The sequence below is a fragment of the Cyprinodon tularosa genome, unplaced genomic scaffold, assembly GCF_016077235.1.
Source record: "Cyprinodon tularosa strain WSP-4 unplaced genomic scaffold, ASM1607723v1 ctg773, whole genome shotgun sequence".
Classification (NCBI taxonomy): domain Eukaryota; kingdom Metazoa; phylum Chordata; class Actinopteri; order Cyprinodontiformes; family Cyprinodontidae; genus Cyprinodon; species Cyprinodon tularosa.
The window spans coordinates 360,808-381,087 of NW_024039533.1; the positions used below are offsets into that span (position 1 = coordinate 360,808).

Genomic DNA, 20,280 nt, shown 5'->3' on the forward strand with positions numbered 1-20,280 from the left:
ATCTAGAGATAAGTACAAATTTCTTAAATTAAGTGTATTTACCCTTATTTTGAGTAGGTAAAGGAGATTAATTCGCCAATTGAATGAGTATTATTTACTCTTAAAATAAGATAATTAGATAACATGCACTTGAAATAAAACAATGCAGTTGGGTTTTCTTATTTTAAATGTAAATTGTGTTCTCCCATTAGAAAAGTGTCTTTTTTACCTCCCCAATCCAAGAACAAATGCACTTATTTTAAGAAAGATTGACTTATCTAGATTTAGATTTTTCCAGTGTGCAATCAGGGGCTGCAGAAGCCTTTTATTTATCATCTGTTCTGCTCTGCTACTGTAAAGAAACACCTAAAACATTCGAGACGGGGTCCCTGAGAAAGAGTTTTGGGAACCACTGTCCTACACTGGAAAAATGATCTAGAAATCAGTAAAAATGTCTTAAATTAGATGTATTTATCCTTATTTTGAGTAGGTAAATGAGATAGTTTGCCACTGGAATGAGTATTTTTTTACTTTTAAAAGATATAAATAAACTGTTTTATGTGTTGTCTTCACAGTTCAGAGGGCCCCCTGCCTGTCTTTGCCTAGAGCCCCAAATTTCCTAAATCTGCCCCTGACTATATGTTTATAGAAAATGATAGAAATTGATTCCACAATGGAGGAATTAGCTCTCTGCATTTAACCCATCCACCTTGGGGAGCAGTGGGCTGCCATTGTGCAGCGCTCAGGGAGCAGTCTGGGGTTAAGGGTCTTGCTGAGGAGCCCAGAGTGGAGGCTGTGGGGATCAAACCGGGTACCTTCAACCTTCTCAGAGGACACACAAACCAGCCCATGAAGACAGGTTTGAATCCTACCTACCAGTGAACTCAGTAGGTTTTTAATCACCCAATGAATCCTAATCCTAAAGTAATTCCTCTTTGCCTGCAGAATTAATTAATCTATTTATGTGTAATCTCAACCTAATTTTAATAGTTCTTCATCTAATATATATAAAAAAAAAAAAGAAATTGATTGACATATCAAACAACTCTTCCCAAAAATTCTCCTATTGTCTCAACTAAGTTGATTTTTAAACACCTCGTTAAATCTGGGTGATTGAAACATGTGGAATTAATTTCAAGTAAAGCTTTAAAACACAGTTTGTTAATAATGTATGCAGTGAATAAAGTACAGTAGATAAAAAGTATAAAGTAGATTAATAGAAAGTGAAACTCAAGGTTTTAGACGTGGCCGAAGCGGCTGTTATCAACGATGAGCTGGTAGAGGAGGTGCAATCTGAAGCCATAATGGGACTGATAACCGCTGGACCATTTAATGGTTGATTACATCCAGCTCACCTTCCATCACATCATTGTTAGGTTTATTCTTTATACATCATGTGCATTGTTACTTTGTTAGCCAGATTAGACAGAGTAGAAGTCCTTCCTTCACATGGGGGATGTCTGTCAGGTTTATTCAATTATGATTATAAAGTTAATGTATGTGCATATGGAACATTGGAGAAATTCTATTTTGTAACCCACCCCATGTGTTATGATCTGCTAATAAAAAGGCTTTGCAGAAGAAGTCAGTCAGAAAGTAGATGTAGCTGAACATAGCTCTCTCCTTCTGCAGAAGCCGTTAAAAAATACCTTTTCTGTGCTGACTCAGTTTCTCCTTTATGAACCTACATTTTTTTAACGTAACAATGTCACTGTGTGCACGGAGGTCATCTAATTTGGACAGCCTTCTTGTCTTTTAAAGATACACAGGATATGGGCACATCTTGGAGCCGGACTGATAGAGGAGACGTATCTGTAATCCTGTGGCATAGAGGCAAGATGCAAGAAGTTCAGGGCATGGATGGCGTGTCAGTTTCTGATACGGAGAGCAAAGCATCCACCTGATGCAACACATAGACTCATGAGGTATAAGAAGCAGGAGATGACCTTGTTCGGCGCTCAATCTTTCCTTATCTTTGCCGGACGCTCGCTGACGTTTTTTGAGCCCACAGCTGTGCCGACTCCAAGCATTTTCTCTGTCCTGTAACGACCTGATCTGGAATAAACTCTGTTACTTTTTTACTCCTGTTTTTATAGTCCTTTTTATATGCTTTAACCCACCTTTGAGTTAAGAGTAGTAAATAACTTGCTCCCAGTAAAAAGAGCCGGTAGGGAAGTCCTGAGGCGCAAGTTGTCTTGCATCTATGCCCCAGGATTACAGATACGTCTCCTTTATCAGTCCGGCTCCTGTGTATCTTTAAAAGACAAGAAGGCTGTCCTAATTAGATGACCTCCGTGCACACAGTGACATCCAAAATGTGAAGGAAGGCCTTCTACTCTCTCTAATCTGGCTAACAGAGTAACGATGCACATGATGTATAAAGAATAAACATAACCTCATCCAGATGCAATGAGAACAGAGCTTCTGAAAACATCAGTGACAATCTGTCAATTAAGCATTTCATTATTCATTAATGATCCTGTATTTGCTCCATTCCTTTCTTTCCTGATATAAGTTGTACTTTATTCAGGAGATTAGAACAAGAAGCCTCTTGGTTTCTGTCTTTATAACAACCCTGGGAGGATGCATTTAAGACAAACACCTATTCACCAAAAAAACTGTTTGCAAGCTCCGAAAATTTCTTAAGACTCTTGCAGAAAAAGTTTAATCTATATGACCTTTTAACATTTTCAAAAATGTAATATCCGTTGGTTTTCCGTTTCCCATAGACTTGTTTGTAAATCATTAACCAGGATTCCTCTGAACATCCGTCTGCACTTTGGTACAGAATAATATTCATGATAATAAAACTAAGTCAAACGAGAAATATAGTCAATAGTCAAACAAGTTATGAATTAAAGTTTGTCATGCCACCTCACTAAACAAAATCTAATAAATTAAAGTGGGGGTTATAAACTGAAGGCCCAGGCTGGTCCCTGGCACATTCTTCCTTATACCTGCATTACCTGTTAGCAGAAAGACACACATAGATCTACCAAAATGCCCAGGTAATTACCAAACATTTTTACATTTCTTCATGGTTTAAGGAGATATCTTTCTGTTATTCTGAATATTTCTGATGATATTTAATTCTGTTAACTGCAGGACAGGCTTAAATCGAAGGCAGCCAGACTTTGGATCAGTTTTTCTGAGGATGTTTTCACATCTGGTGTTAAAACTTTTTCAGAAAAACTGAATTAAATTCTGTTTCCTCCAATAAAGCTGCTTCACTGACAGTAAAGAAGTTGAAAAAAATCCTATTCACCTTTTTTAAAGAGTATTAACATTAAAAACTCATCTATTTTTTTTCTATTCAATGATAATAATTTCAAACTCTATTAACCCCATCCAAACATTTATTTAAATCAGAAAAAAATTTGTCTTCTTCTTCCAGATTATTTAAAATTTGTGATTTTGTCTCGAATAAAAATGTTTAATTTATATAAAAAGGTAAAATAGAAAATGGATCTTAATGTGTGTCTCTTTTATAAAGATGATTAAACATTTATTTATTTATTTTTGGTCACAAAAACTGGAAACTTTTCAATAAAAAAAATAATGCTTCATATAAAAATAACTGTAAAATGTATTTAAATTAAAAATAAATGACGTGCTGTTCCAGTAAAGCCTGATGAATTAAAATTGCGATCCTGTCAGCTGACCTCAGGGCCGGAAAGCATTTGAAAAAATATAAGAGAATTTTGTTTTTGAAGCTGCAAAAAAAAATATTTATTGTATTTATATTTATAAAGAAATGATGAGCTTCATGTTTCTAGTCTAACATAATTTTGAATTCATCTCATGCAAATGGGGAGCAACAGGTTGAAGGTATGAATTGTTTCTCCAAAGTGTTTCGTTCAAGCATTTATTGACGGTCCCTAACTGAACCACCGCGCGCAGCAGGACCGCGCGCTGCGGCCCCGAAACAGCCGCGAGGCCCGCGTCGGAAGCGCGCCTTCAGCAGGAAGATTAAATTTGGACCTTTTTTCTTTTGTTCTTGTTGTTAGTAGATAAACTGCTTAAATTGATCTCCTAAAACGGATCTAATATTTTTTTTTAAATAAAACCGAATAAACTTAAAGCCAGATAACGTTTTTAATTATCTACCAGATCCATATTTTAATTCAGTTTAGAATTTAAAGAATTATTCAGTTAAAGAGAAATGTATCTTTGAAAATATATCAATGTATAAAGAGTTGAAATTTATTTTTATTTTCATTTTATTCAAATTAAATGTTTAAAACTATAGACTTATCAAACAGGTCATAATGAAAATAAACAGAAAAAAAAATAAAGTAACCGTTTTTGGCATTTACTTAATCATATTTATTTACTTTAACACAAATGTTTACCCTGCTAAAATGAAACAATTGTGTTAAAGTAGCTAAATATGATTATGGTTGCATCATTTGTTTTTGTTTTTCAGTGTATTTGGAGCAGAGTGATGCAGGCTGGAAATATCCCACTTATTTTATCCTACTTTTAACACAGACCTTCTAATTTTTATATCTACAAAAAAAATTTCTACAAAGTGATATGAAACATATCAGGGGCCAAATTGCCAGGATTTATGTCCCCCTAAATGGACCAATTAAATCTAATTTTTCTTTTTTGGATCATAGACGCTTATAAAATAATGCAACCACTTTTGGCATTTACTTAATATATTTAGTTACTTATGTCCCACCCTGCTAACATGAAACAATTGTGTATAAATATAAAGTATATAAATATGATTGAGTAAATCCCAAAAACAGTTGGATTATTTTTTTTCAGTGTAAATAGCTCCTGTCTGCTCATGTTTTTAAATTATCTTTAAATTTCATTTAGTAAAACAAAGCCAATTTTATTTCCATGGAAATATTCAATTTAGTTTATTTATATAGCACCAAATTCACAACACCAGTCATCTCAAGGCACTTTACAGTTCAACCAGTTCATCCAGTCAGATTGATACAAAGTTTTCTATCTAAGGAAAACCAGTTGATTGCATCGACTCATTGACTCAAATGCAATCCCTCACACTAAGTATGCTTGTAGCGACAGTGGAGAGGAAAAAACTCCCTTTTAACAGGAAGAAACCTCCAGCAGATCCAGGCTCAGTGTGAGCGGCCATCTGCTCACACTGGGAAATGTCCACTGAGTTATTAGTTTATTTTATAAAGTGTTTATTTAGTGGAAATGAGGTGAATTTTAAAGAATCAACTCTTCCTGATGAATGAGGAAGCTGCGATGGGGGGGTAACTACCTGGACGTATCGCCTCTCATCAAAGCTTCCAGTCTGTGGAGCGTCGACAGATTCATTTTCATGTTATAAAGTTTTTATCTCTGTTTTAAGTCCTCTTTGCCCACAACTTTTTATTGTTCCTATTAAATCTTTCACAACAGAAGATAAGAGGCTTTAGACAGCAGGTATTTTTCCACCAATAGATCAAAGTTCTCAAGTTCTTTAGATCCTTTTAGAACCTTTTTTAAGCAACAGAGAAATCATTTATTTGAGGTAATTTTCTTTCACTAAAGGCTTCTTTTTAGGCCTACATCTCCAGTGGGGTTTTTCAGTTGGTCCCTACAGGTGCAGTAATACTATTTTACCATCTACTTCAAGAGCCTCAGGTGTACACTGGAAAAAATCGAAATCTAAATAAGTCATTTTTTCTTAAAATAAGTGCATTTGTTCTTGGATTTAGGAGGTAAAAGAGACATTTTGCCAATGGAACAAGACAATTTACACTTAAAATAAGAAAACACAATTGTATCGTCTTATTTCAAGAGCATTTTATCTAATTTCCTTATTTTAAAAATAAAAATCTTATTTACATACTCAAATTAAGGGTAAATACACTTAATTTAGGGATTTTTTTTTTACTTATTTCTAGATCGTTTTTCCAGTGTAAAGCCTTCCATGCACTGCAAAAAAGTATTTTTCCCTTAAAATAAGTGAATTTTTTCTTGAATCTAGGTTGTAAGTGAAGCATTTTGCCAATGGAACAACACAATTTACATTTAAAATAAGAAAAAAACAATTATATTGTCTTATTTCAAGTGCATGTTATCTAATTATCTTATTTTAAGAGCAAAACTCATTCTATTGTCAAATCATCTTATTTATCTGCTCAAATTAATGGGAAATGCACTTAATTTAAGAAATCTTTACTTATTTCTAGATTGTTTTTGCAGTGTGTTTTTTAAAAAAAATTGTGTGAAATTTGTTATTAATCCATGATAATTTTGCAGTAGTCATAAAATCTAGAACAAGGTTAATAAAATGGCTCTGTAAATTTAATTTAAACTTAACAATAATCCAATCTTATGTTTTTTGTGCTTTGAGGATTTAAACTTCAATGATGAAACAGAATCCTATTTTATCTTTAAATGCATGTAAAAGAATTTAAAAAGCCTCAGTTGGTTTTAAACTATTTTGTTTTGAACAAATCTATTTCTAAATTATTTAGCATAAAAAGACTTCAGAGAGAATCTATTAAGGGTCCATTTATCTACCTTTATTATTAATTATAGAATAAATAAATTATAAATACCTTTTTTCTGCTCCTAATCAGTAATCCTTTAATAATTTCCTTTATTTTAAGTTAACAGTGTCCTTTCCCATGTGAATGCAGTGTTTAATATTATTCAAGTCTGGTTTATTTCTGTTTTGCAACTCCATTTTTTCTCTTGGTTGCTTCCTGCAGACATAAAAACCCTTTTTATCCTCCTTTTTTAGAACACTTTCGGCCTTCCTGACATCCACCAGAATAATAAAACTAAATCTGTAAAGTAATTCAGCTCAGAAATGTTTTATCACTCAACAAGCTTGTGTTTAGTTTTAAAAAACGCTTGATTGATTGAGCAAACAGGTCAGCATGTTGAAGCAGGAGGTTGGTCAAACCTTTTAATTTATGAGCATATAATCAATATGTGACAAAGTAGTTCACAATCTTTGACCAACAAGTCTTTTATAACAGAAACGTTTATGAAGTTTGACAGCAGAGTCGGGTTTTTCCAAAATACAGTTAAGGTCTATTTCAATTATAACTTGCATTTCACAACAAAGCAGAGTGACTGAAATAATAAAATCCATTCTTCCATGTCTTTGGCAGCAGAAAGATTAATTAGTTTACCTTTTTTTTTTTTTTAGCACCAGTCTGTCGTCCTAAATTCGCTCTACTCTCCTTATCAGGAAAGAATGACTGTAAAACTCCAGGCCTCGTTCAGAAAGTGGGACCTACGGAAGAGGATTAGGGCCACTGAAAAAAAAAAAAAAGTTAACTGATTTTTTTTATTTTATTTCAGTATAGTATGGGAAAAAATTGACATTAAAGTCAGAATTCTGACTTTAATCTCAGAATTCTGACTTTTCCCCCCCATGTTAAACTGAAATAAAATTTAAAAATCAGTTTACTTTTTTTTTTTTTCAGTGGCCCTAATCCTCTTCCGTAGGGATCAGTCAGAACGCAGAATAAGTTTCATGGAAAAATCTCTGCAAAGATGCATTTTAATACAAAAGTCATAGATTTTTGAGCACAGATATTTTTTTTCTCTTCAACCATCAATGAAAAAAAAATATGCAACCAGTTTTTGGGATTTATTTAATAATATTTAGTAACTTTAATCCAATTGTTTCATGTTAGCAGAAAAGGACATAAAACAATTGTGTTAAACTAACTAAATATGATGATTATTCTCAATGATTGTTTAGTTAAGGATTAGTTCGATTATATCTTAAAAGCACACATACACAGTTTTGTGGTGTTTACTTGTTACAAATATTCAAGATGAATAAAACTTTAAAAACTGCAGGTATCAGTGAAGGCTATAATTAGTATTTAAAGCGATTCAGATAATTTTAGGTTTCCAGACAAAAGAGAAGCATAAAAGGCAACTTCCCTGCTCCTTCACTAAATAAAAGGTATTATATTTATTTTCTAATGCTTTATATCTTCTCTTTTTTTATCATGTTATGTGTGGAACGTTTACAGGTTTTTTGTAGACGCACCTTTTAGAGATATTTCACAGGGAGGGACAGAAAAAATATTGGTTATATCTGCATGTCGGCTCTTTTTCTTATCAATCCACGAACCAAGGTTGAACTTCTTACACATTGATTACATTTGTCAAGTAAAGCTAACGATTTAACTACAGTTTTATCTTGATTTACTGCTTCGTCCTTTTTTTCTAGCTTTGTTTTTTTTATTATCGTCATTACAGTGTCACAAGTACAGAGCAATGAAATGAACTCTCTGCATTTAACCCATCCCCTGTGGGCTGCCATTGTGCAGCACCCGGGAGGTGCAGAAAATAATTCTTTATTAAATCCCACTAATGCACTGACTGGTCTATGCCATATTAAATAGTTTTGCATTTTGTTTAATATCTCTTTTGTAATCTTCATATAGTGTCAGTAATATTTTAAGTTCTGTGTTTGCAAGAAATGCAAACTATACTAATTATTCTTGCTATATTTCTTTTACTGCTTGTGATTATTTATGTTTTTAGATAGCTTCTCTCAGTTTATCCCATTTGATTTTCATTATTTAACATTTCTCCCTCTGCAGGAGCTTCTTAGAAGCAGCCTCCAATTACCTGCTTTTCCCCTTTGTCTGCAGCTACTAGTCACTAAATCCTCAGCTCATCTCCTATCTCTGTTAATGTGCTGTTTCTTTGTTTTTCCTTTATAAATTTCATCAACTCATCTTGCTGTGTCTCAGCATCTGTTTGCATTCTGGTCCAAAACAACAAGCTTTGAAAGAGGATTCTAGTAGTTATGGCAATTTCAAAGTCCCGTGAACCAATAAAACACTCAAACTGGCCATACCTCAATGATTGATGCATTTTATACTGTTTTAAAGGGCGACATCTGCTGGATGAATATGAGAACTGCCTTTGAGTGATATCCCGGTTGATGTCTGTGTAACCGTTATACAGGTGCTGGTCATAAAATTAGAATATCATGAAAAAGGTAGATTGATTTCAGTAATTCCATTTAAAAAGTGAAACTTGTATATTATATTCATACATTACATACAAACTCATATATTTCAGATGTTTATTTTGTTTAATTTTGATGATTACAAATTACAACAAATGAAAATCTCAAATTCATCATATCAGAAAATTAGAATATTACTGAAGACCAATAAAAACAAAGGATTTATAGAAATGTTGGCCAACTGAAAAGTATGAACATGAAAAGTATGAGCATGTACAGCACTCAGTATTTAGTTGGGCCTCCTTTGGCCTGTATTACTGCAGCAATGCGGCGTGGCATGGAGTCGATCAGTCTGTGGCACTGCTCAGGTGTTATGATAGCCCAGGTTGCTCTAATAGTGGCTTTTAGCTCTTCTGAATTGTTGGGTCTGGTGTATTGCATCTTCTTCTTCACAATACCCCATAGATTTTCTATGGGGTTAAGGTCAGGAGAGTTTGCTGGCCAATTAAGAACAGGGATACCATGGTCCTTCAACCAGGTACTGGTAGCTTTGGCACTGTGTGCAGGTGCCAAGTCCTGTTGGAAAATGAAATCTGCATCTCCAAAAAGTTGGTCAGCTGCAGGAAGCATGAAGTGCTCTAAAACTTCCTGGTATGTGGCTGCGTTGACCCTGGACCTCAGAAAACACAATGGACCAACACCAGCAGATGACATGGCACCCCAAACCATCACTGACTGTGGAAACTTTACACTGGACTTCAAGCAACGTGGATGAAGTGCCTCTCTTCTTTTCCTCCAGACTCTGGGACCTTGATTTCCAAAGGAAATGCAAAATTTACTTTCATCAGAGAACATGACTTTGGACCACTCACCAGCAGTCCAGTCCTGTTTCTCTTTAGCCCAGGCAAGACGCTTCTGACGCTGTCTGTGGTTCAAGAGTGGCTTGACACAAGGAATGCGACAGCAGAAACCCATGTCTTTCATACGTCTGTGTGTGGTGGTTCTTGAAGCACTCACTCCAGCTGCAGTCCACTCTTTGTGAATCTCCCCCACATTTTTGAATGGGTTTTGTTTCACAATCCTCTCCAGGGTGCGGTTATCTCTCTTGCTTGTACACTTTTTTCGACCACATCTTTTCCTTCCCTTCGCCTCTCTATTAATGTGCTTGGACACTGAGCTCTGTGAACAGCCAGCCTCTTTAGCGATGACCTTTTGTGTCTTGCCCTCCTTGTGCAAGGTGTCGATGGTCGTCTTTTGGACAACTGTCAAGTCAGCAGTCTTCCCCATGATTGTGTAGCCTATAGAACTAGACTGAAAGACCATTTAAAGGCTTTTGCAGGTGGTTTGAGTTAATTAGCTGATTAGAGTGTGGCACCAGGGGCCATCAATTTTGAACCTTTTCACAATATTCTAATTTTCTGATATGATGAATTTGAGATTTTCATTTGTTGTCATTTGTAATCATCAAAATTAAACAAAATAAACATCTGAAATATATGAGTTTGTATGTAATGTATGAATATAATATACAAGTTTCACTTTTTAAATGGAATTACTGAAATCAATCTACTTTTTCATGATATTCTAATTTTATGACCAGCACCTGTAGAAAACAGTTCGTTAAGGAGCCTGAGGTGTGAATGAAAACACAAGGAAACTGTTTTAGTTGGTGTTTCGTGCAAGTGTATTATTGTTTTTCCTTGTAAACAGGGGAAAAAACAACAACAAAACAATTACACAAATAAACCAATTCAAGAGTCCTAGGGGTCTTGTCCTTTTTTAGCTCGCCATCAGTTGTTCAGGATCTGAGGATCTGATCCATCATATATATAAAAAAAAAAAAACGACCTAAAAGGCCAGAAAACCCATTAAGTGTTTTAACAAACACAAATGCAATAAATAAAGTCAATACAACTATCAAATATCTAATAATTAAACATTTCAATCAGGTTAAATTAACCATAATTTAAATAAACAAAAAGAATAATAATTTCAAGCTAATCAATTAAGGTTAAACTTGAAAAGTTGAAATCAAAGTTAACTTTCAAAATATCAAATAAAATAAATTAACTCAAATACTCGAGCAGTGTGAGGAAAAGAAATTAAATAAATATACTGCGCAATATCAATTTAAATGTAGCTACATTATCCTATTTTAATACATTTCATTTCACAAAGTGCCCAAACACACACCATACCAGCAGTTTAGTTACCTTAAAGGAATAGTACGAAAGTGCGCATTCAGCGTCTGCTCTGCCGATAGTGCAAGCGTAAAAGAAGAAATGTGCTGTTTACCTGTGCAAAGAAAGAAACGACGAAAGAAAAATGTCTGAGGACTTCAGTGTTGAGGAAGAGCATGAGTTCTTTGCCGAGCTGAATGCGCACTTTCATCTGGTTTGGTCTGACGCGGTTTCCGTAGACTCGTGAACGCGCTTTTAGGAAATCCTATACACTACTGTTTATGCTCTAAAAACATTCTAAATGACTTTGTTTCGAGTAAATTATGGACGCTACCCACTCAGGACACTTGGAATACATTGGACGAGCAGTATGGAGGAATATTGACACGTTTTTTGTGGACTTTTATGGACCTTTCTGTCTCGGGCGCCATAGACCTCCATTATTTGAATGTCAGCAGACAGCAAGAAGCCTCCCAGATCTCCAGATGCATTTGAGATATCAAAAAAGTACTCCAGAGTGTTGTTCAGCATGGGGGTGAGTAGAAAATGAAGGATAATCATGTTTTGGGTGTACTATTCCTTTAAAGCAGGGAGTGGGGCGCACCCAACAGCGATCAGCTGTGACAGCCCAGGCACAACAGCAACTGTTGTAACAAAACAATGCTCCAATGAGCAATGAAGCAGCAATTGCATACCAATCCGATACTGCTATGCTAGGAACAAACTCACCAAGAGAGCAAATCAGTAAATTCAGAGATTTGGATTATTTCCAGGGTAAAATGTTCAGCAGGACGCCAACAGCCAGCCACAATCACAGTGGAACAGGTGATGTAGTTTAACCTGGCTGGAGGCGGGGCTTTAAATAAGTTGAGGAGTTTGGGCAAAACAGGAAGTGGGCCCACAAAAATAAAAGTCTTGATTGATTGACTAATTGTGGGTTACATCCGCATTAGCCAATGGCTAAATTAGTTTCTTTAATAATCCATGCATCAGCTTTATCGTCTTTCCATCAAAACCTTGTGGGTCTATCTTCCAACTGACAGTCTTTCTCCATAGTCTCTCCCCCGCCTGCTTGGCCTCATGGCATCTGCTCATTGCCCCAGTCCCTCATGCAAAATAGGATCAGTAGGACTCCCTCTTCAGCTTGACCACATCACCTCCTACCAGTGTCCACCACAGGTTGCTACCAAGACATGGATCCCATACCAGGGCTGTGCATAGACTAATAAATATATACCGTATTATTAGATTCCAGGGCAGAATATTAGCTAGAATCTCAAATAGAGTTAATAGTTCAGTGTACTAAGGTGTATTAAAAAATAGAAGACATGGAGTTATAACAGAATGAAACTAGTGGAAACGTATATCACTCACTCCCTTCCATATGGGTGTTAAATACTTTAAAGCAATCAGAATGTCTTTTCTTTAAAGAGATGAGTTGAGATGCTAAAAGCAGGAAAAGAACAAAATGTAAATTAAGAGATCTTCTGATCAGATCTTCCACTGATTGTGAATAAACGATGCTCAGGTTTTTAATTTCATATAAATATATTGTTGTGCAAGTTTACCAGAAGATTAAGAATATATAAAATAAGCAGAACTGGAAGTTACAGTTAATTTATATGTAAATCCCCCAGGCACGACGAGCACAAATGGATTTCTTGAACTGATTTAATGAAGCCTCCAAATCTTTATTAGCACCGTGAAAACTCGTTGGCTGCATGCCACAATGAGGGAATTATCCGTGAATTAAAAGGTGATTGTCCTTGATGCTGTCCTTGGTTTTTACTCAACAAACTTCAGCTTATAATGTTTGTGAGTAATGTGAAAAACCTCCGTTGATTTCCATGAAAGTCGGACGTTGGTGAAATAACGTCTTCTCAAAACAGCGCAAGAACAAGCTTGTAGATATAATCATGAGAATAATCATAAATAAATCAAACCATGTGTCACTCAATAGAACAATATAAATATACAATCATATTTACAATAATTAATATGAAATGTAAATAACTATATATACATATATCAATTACGTATCAATGAATTATATCAATAAACTGTCTGCATCATCATGGATACATTTACATTATAGGTCATTTAAATTTGAAGGTCAAACTAATTAATGATTATTAGTTGAATGATTATAAATGCAATTGTAAAAATCCGGCGGGAGTCCGAGGAAAGGTCAGACCAAAAGATCAGAATGGGCACAGGCAGGCTCAGAGGTCCAGAGGCAGAACGGGTCAGGATACAGCAATCAGAAACACTCTAGAGAACTGTCACCAAAGGCTTGGATAATCTGGCACTGATGACTGGTTGAAGGCTAGTTAAATAGAGACTGAAGCAGGTGGATCAGATGAACGGTAATGAGAACTGGGCAGAGCTAGGCAGGTGAATGAAATGAGTAATCAGGCCAGTCATCAGCGCCAACATCATGACAGATGGTTCCACGTTGTTTGTTCAGTTGGCTCAATGAGCATTCAGTTCAGAACTCTTAAAACCATCAGCAGTTGAATCAGAAAGCTTATTTCATATAAAACACAAACATAACTATCTGTTCTACCTAGTTCACCCAAGCAGACTACTTATTAAGCATCAGATGGAATGAGCTCCTGTCCATTTATCCAATAGGCAACCAGAGGCAAATTTGCAGGGCTCAGTTTTACAACTCACAGTAGCCTTATGGGACGTGTCCCTTTGGCTACGGCAGGTAGCTTGTAGCCGTGGTTCAGGCAGGGGCAGGATGTTATGATCTTGGTTCTGTTGGTTTTTCTCTAAGTTTTCATTTTCAAGTTCATCCAGGTTTTTCCTTGTTTTCTAGCTTTATTGGTGTGTTCTCGATTCATTTAAGTTTCTTAGGTTTTTCTTTGTCTGTCCTCTGTTGCCCCCTTGTGTTTTCTCAGAGGGAGTGTATCTATGGCTGACTGAACAAAGGTAGGGCTAACGAGCTGAGAAGGAGCAGGTGTGACTAGAGCTGATGAGGAAGCCAAGGGAAAAGAAAACACAAGGGGGCAACAGAGGACATACAAAGAAAAACCTAAGAAACTTAAATGAATCTAGAACACACCAATAAAGCTAGAAAAAATCCCTCTGAATGGCAGGAATGGTAGTCTGACTCGGTCCATCGAGCACAGACTTCTCTGGAGGGATTTAGTTGCTACTTAGCTTTCAGCTGAGAACTGATGTGTCTAGCCTTACGCAGCAGAAGGCCACTGGCAACAGGAAGTTTGTAAGGAGCCGGCTTCTTAAATAGACAACAGTGGTGTGACTTCAGAGGGGAGTCTTTCCTGTTACATCACTGACATTTGATCTCAACAATATAGATCCTATTATGAACAGGGTTATTCCTCAGTTATCAATTCAGTTCAGTTTATTTCTATAGCGCCAATTCACAACATGTCATCTCAAGGCACTTTATAGTTCAACAGATCATCCAGTGATTGCAAACCAGTTGATTGCATCGACTCATTGACTCGAATACAATCCCTCACACTAAGCATGCTTGTAGCCAATGGCGTAATGACACAACAATTGGATCATAAGCGACATTATCTGGGTGAGCCCCGTATGAAGTACAACACCCCACCCAAACCACCCCCCGACCCCCAACCCGCCGCCGCTGCTGCCTTAGACAACCGACCAAAATGTGCCCCATACATACCAGACATGTTCACAAGTCATTTTTTGCAAGTCCAAGTCAAGTCTGAAGTCTAGACTAGCCCTGTTGCAATATTAAATTAATCGCACATGAATTCTAATCACATGATTTATAAAAATAAGTTCAATAATTTGCGTGCTTGCTTGTTTCTCCTTGTGTTTTCATCTCCTTCACTGAGACGGTATAGCTTAAAGGTCGCGATTATATCTATGGAATGATCATTATCTTGAACTGGTAAATGAAAAATACATGCTTATATGTCATGTAGCGTTGCGTCAGTGACGTCAGTGCTACATTTTTTTTAACCTCCGATGTGTGCGGGTAAGGCGAGCGGCGATCAGTCAAGTTAGTAAAGTTAGTAAAACAAAAAACACTTAAAAAATAAAATATTGTTTACAAGTCCGAAATCGCGAGTCTCGGTCGAGTCTGAAGTCCTTCAAATGCAAGTCTAAGTCGAGTCTGAAGTCATTAAATATGCGACTTAAGTACGACTCGAGTACGAGTCACAAACTCGAGTCCCCACCTCTGATACATACACACTTTATTCATCATTCTTCACCTTCGCTAGACATGAATATTCTGCTGTAAAATGAGTCTTATCTGACTACCTTGAATTTCACAGCTCCCCTCCTCACCAACGCTCTCTCCATTCATCTTCTGGTCACAATCTTCACTCACTGTAGCAGCAGCAACGGCCTCCTCTCCATCTTTGTTTCTTTGAAAGAACGTGTTTATTTTGGGAAGTTTTTTCCATTCTTCCAGCAGCTCTTCCTTCCTTTTTCTTTTCTGGAATCCGCTTAAGTACCTCTTTTTGGTATCCATAGTCGCTAACACATCTACACTCTGGATTACCCATAATTCCAAGTTGTATTGTAAAAAATGAAATACTCAAATACATTGTTCTTTTAAGATCTGTATTGCGGTTTGAAACATATTATAGGAGCGTATTTTTTAGAAACCGTCTAATGAACTATACACAGTTATTAGCATAGTAATTGAAAGATCCAACAATCCACAATTGTGTAGGGGGTCAACCAGGTATCAGTGACAGGGCCCCTAAGAGGTCGGGGGCCCCTAAGCAACTGCATACTCTGCTTACCGATAGTTACGCCATTGCTTGTAGCGACAGTGGACAGTTTTAACAGGAAGAAACCAGCAGAACCAGGTTCAGTGTGAGCGGCCATCTGCTGAGGCCGACTGGGGTTCAAGGAGACAGAAGCAGAGATACAAAAAGCAGCTGTAAAAGGCGGCCCCGTCCAGGAAACACACAGCCAGGCAGACGAGCTCCGAGCCAGCTCCCATGTCAGAGGATGAAGAGAGCACATCCAGTTAGTCACAGTCAGAGAAACAGGACTACACTGAAAAACAGGCCGATCTCCAACATCTAGAAACAAAGGTGTTGATGGCAGCAGCACAGCTGGGGCCTGTTTCAATAAGGAAGTTCAACCAACTCTGAGTTAAAACTTGAACTCTGAGTTGACTTATCCTGAGATTGGAAACTCTGAGTTTTGGGTTTCAGAACAGCTGAAATGAGTTAGTTCAATCAACTCTAAATTGACTGACTCTGAGTTAAGCGCGTGCACCACAACTATAAAAAGCCATTATCAATGGAGCACAGATATTATGAGTCACCATGGCAACAGCGTCAGACAAAAAAAGGTGTGCATATTTCTCACCAGCAGAACTAGATGTGCTTATGCAAGTATATGCAGAATTTGAAAAAAAAAAAGCAACACGGCTGCAGCGGCGAAGGAGAGAGAGTTAGCTTGGGTGAAAATAGCTGCTCGAGTCAATGCGTAAGTTTACATTTTAATTACTTTTATACAGTGTTGGGTGTAATGAATTAAGTTACCTAAGTCATATAAATACTGTAATTAAATTAAAGACTATAAAACAATAGTGGGTTTAATATCACATTTTAAAAGGTATATTTTGATTTGAACTTTCTCCCTCTAGTTACACACTTTGGTCAATTTAAGATTAATTCATGCAATTGAATATTGTTTATTTGAAAGCATTAGAAGTGCAGTTTCTTGTCTCTCCTTGTATTGTTAAAGTGGTTGAGGTGATTTGGGATTTAGAAAGTAATTAATAAGTAAGTAAAACAAATTAGTAAGTAGACCAATACTTTCTAGAGACAGTAATTATTACATTAATCTAATTAGACTTGTTGAAGATAAAATTTGTAGTTAGTAATTAAGAACTATTTTAGAGTAACTTACCCAACTGTTATAATATCAGAGGTGAAACTGGAAGAACAGTATTTTATTAAACCTAATTTAGTTTTCATGGATAGGTGCAATCCTGCAGGCATCAAAAGAACATGGCAGCAGTTGAAAATGAAATATAAAAACATACTTCAAGCAGGTAAGCCTTGAGCACATCATGGGAGTAGAGTAGCTACCTGGCTTTACAAACATTTGACGTATTAAATGACTAAATGGCATTCAGTGTCTAGCAGTGCAGCAGCATTTTTGACATAGGTCTAAATGTTCATTCTCATTTGACTTCTACTAAGCCATGAATATGTCCCCAAAGAATCAATGAGGTGTTTAAACACCACTTCCTCTTTAAAAAAGGGGAGGAGACCAAAATAAACTCTGGATTTTCTGAAGAAAACCTGCTCCCGACCAGGTTAGGTTCACAGAGTAAATTGCCATGGTAACTGACTCTGAGTATAAGTTACCTCTCTTTCAGAAACGGGCTTGACTTACTCTGCTTTCTTAGGTTTAACTTACATCCCTTTCTGAAACAGAAAACCCAGAGTTTCCCTCATTTCAGGGTTAACAAACTCAGAGTTTTCACTTAACCTCCTTTCTGAAACAGGCCCCTGATATTTCTCTCCAGGATGGTGGATTTATCCAAACCTAAAACTGAATTGTCACAACAGCTTAGCAGAGTGAAAAGTGTAAATGTCTTGGGGGATGAATTTCAAAAGAATGACTAAAAAAGCATAAATAAAACAGGAAAAATAGATCCATTATATCTATAATAGTACACGTAATAAAGAGTGCGAAAAAGACACAGAAAAACAAGTAGTTTCCACATTCTTAATATGCATCTGACAATATCTTGTACTGTTTAAAACACATCCATGAAATAAGAGTTCAACCCTGCTTTTCTCTTATACCCAGAATTATCTCAGTTCCTGTTCATCTGATTATCATAATGAACAATCTCTCCATTTTCTGTTTGAGGAAGAGAGCTTAAGCTATCTAGCAAACTGTTATCTTACAAAAATATTAGCATTTTACAGCCTTGTCCTGTTTGTGTGCAATGCAAATGAGAAGAATAAATTACTTGTTGCAGATGGATAAGGGTTCACACCAAAAACACAGAAGTTAGCTGAACATTCACATTTGAAATAACCGACAATTTAAAGGTAAAAGTATTGGAACCTCACTAGATAAAGAATATAACCCCTTGGTTTCCTGAAGTGACTTAGAATATTGCTCCTAAAATTAACAGTTTGTTGTGTTCTCACAACTGAAATTTGTTTTTCAGCCCAACTATAGGGAAATTGTTTTTTACGAGCTTTTCAAAGAATTTGTTAGTGAAATGAATAAGCCCCAGGCTTACTATCACAGCCTGCCTTGTACCTGCATTGTCTGTTAACAGAAAGAGAGGTCTACCAAAATGCCCAGGTAATTACCAAACTTCTTCATTATTGTCATTTTTACATTTCTTCATGTTTTGAGGAGATATCTGTCTGTTATTCTTAATATTTCTGATGATATTTAATTCTGTTGACTGTAAGACAGGCTTAAATCGAAGGCAACCAGACTGGATCCGTTTTTCTGAGGATGCTTTAACACCCGGTGTTGAAAACTTCTTCAGAAAAACTGAATGAAAACCCGGTTGCCTGCAAATTAAGCCTGTTTTTTGGTTGCCAAGAATTTAATTTAACTCTGTTGCTGGAAAATGTATTAAAGTAAAGGAAGAAGCTATAGTATTTTTTTTTTAAATCCACACTGATTGTTGTTGGTGATTTTTAAAAATTGTCGTGTCGTGTGCCTGTGGTCAACTGCAAAGTGAAATAAAATTTTCCATGACTTGTAAAGGAAATCTGGTCTTTTAAAACTTTAGTCTTTCCCTGGAGACCAAGAACCACTTTTTTCAATTTACACTTAAAATTTAGTTTTGATGATTTATAAGAATTTTATTTTTTTCAAACACTGAATTAGCTTTTTAGATGTAGCCATCTAAAAACCATCTTTCTCTGCAGTTTGTTGGTTTCACAGTAAAATGTAAGACTTAGAGATTCTGCTTAATAGTGGATTTAGTAGTGGATCACTGTGGATTTAGAAGTGGGTATACGCTATGCCCATTGAAAAATAAGTAAATACCCTGGACTACACCACTGCTCGAGAACTCTCACCACAGGCACGCAAATAATCTGCCACTGATGACTAGTAATTTAATTATGTCTTAAACACACACATTAGCAGTTTTGAGGTATTCCCTTGTTACAAATCTATAAAATGAATAAAATAAAATAAGACTATAATTGGTATCTCACCTCTGAGATTTGAAGCAATTTAAAAACTTTTGGGGTTTACAGACAAAAGTGAAGCATAAAAGGTAACTCCCCTGCTCCTTAACTAAATAAAAGGTATTATATTTATTTTCTAATGCTTTATAGCTTCTCTTTTTTTGATTATGTTATGTGTGGAATGTTTACTGTTTTTTGTAGACGCACCTTTTATAGATATTTTACAGGGAGGGACAGAAAAAAACATTGGTTATATCTGCATGTTTGCTCTTTTTCTTATCAATCCACGAACCAAGGTTGAAACTCTTACACATTAATTGCATTTGTCAAATAAAGCTAATGAAAGCCGTGTAATACAGCAGGTAAAAGTTAAACATAACAATAGCTGATAACTGAAGCATGTCTGATTTAACTAGTTTTATCTTGATTTACTGCTCTGTCCTTAATGTTTTAGCTGGGCTACACCTATAGAGGCCTATTTCATTGGAATACACAATCATGTAATCATGTGTAATCATGTTTTGTTGCCTGCACGTTTTACTGTCCAAAAACAATGTTACGCTGGAGTACGCAGACATTTGTCAAGCACTAGGACCAAGCGGAAAACAGCACTGTAATATATGTACTGTATAAATTAGTTTTGTACAAAAAGGTGGGAAAGGCAATTAGGACATTGCTTATGTAGCTTTGAAACTGCAAGTAGATGGTGATCGGCACTTCCTTCATGTCCCTTCCTCAATGCTTTACTCACACAGTCACCTTAAAGGTATAGTGGAGGATTGTCTCAAATTTTTTAAAGACCCGCCTTTTCCACTTAAAAAAAAAGTACATGCACCACCCTGTACCCGCTCCAGAGAGGGAACAACTATTAAACGCATGCGAGAAAGTTTCTATTGGCATCGCTCATACAAGCAAAATTTTTCCACTATGTCAAACTCACCACCGGTGAGTGCAAATAGGGATGAGGATGTAGGACGGCCACACGTAAACATATCAGCAGAATGATTGACAATTAGGAGGAGTAATTATTTTGATGATCCAT

General features: G+C 36.1%; 1 protein-coding gene across 2 annotated transcripts in view; it reads left to right on the forward strand.

Moving 5' to 3' along the window:
- The window catches only part of LOC119773651 (acetylgalactosaminyl-O-glycosyl-glycoprotein beta-1,3-N-acetylglucosaminyltransferase-like), a 39,480-nt gene that overhangs the window by 17,528 nt on the left and 1,672 nt on the right, over nucleotides 1-20,280 (forward strand). The window contains exon 1 of one of the 2 annotated variants that reach the window (XM_038270714.1): nucleotides 18,189-18,390. The exons of the other annotated variant lie outside the window; for it this stretch is intronic. Coding sequence (XP_038126642.1) covers nucleotides 18,383-18,390 — 8 coding nt within the window. The 5' untranslated portion in view covers nucleotides 18,189-18,382. Of the gene's footprint in view, nucleotides 1-18,188; nucleotides 18,391-20,280 lie in introns of those variants that run through there. 2 annotated transcript variants of the gene reach the window in all.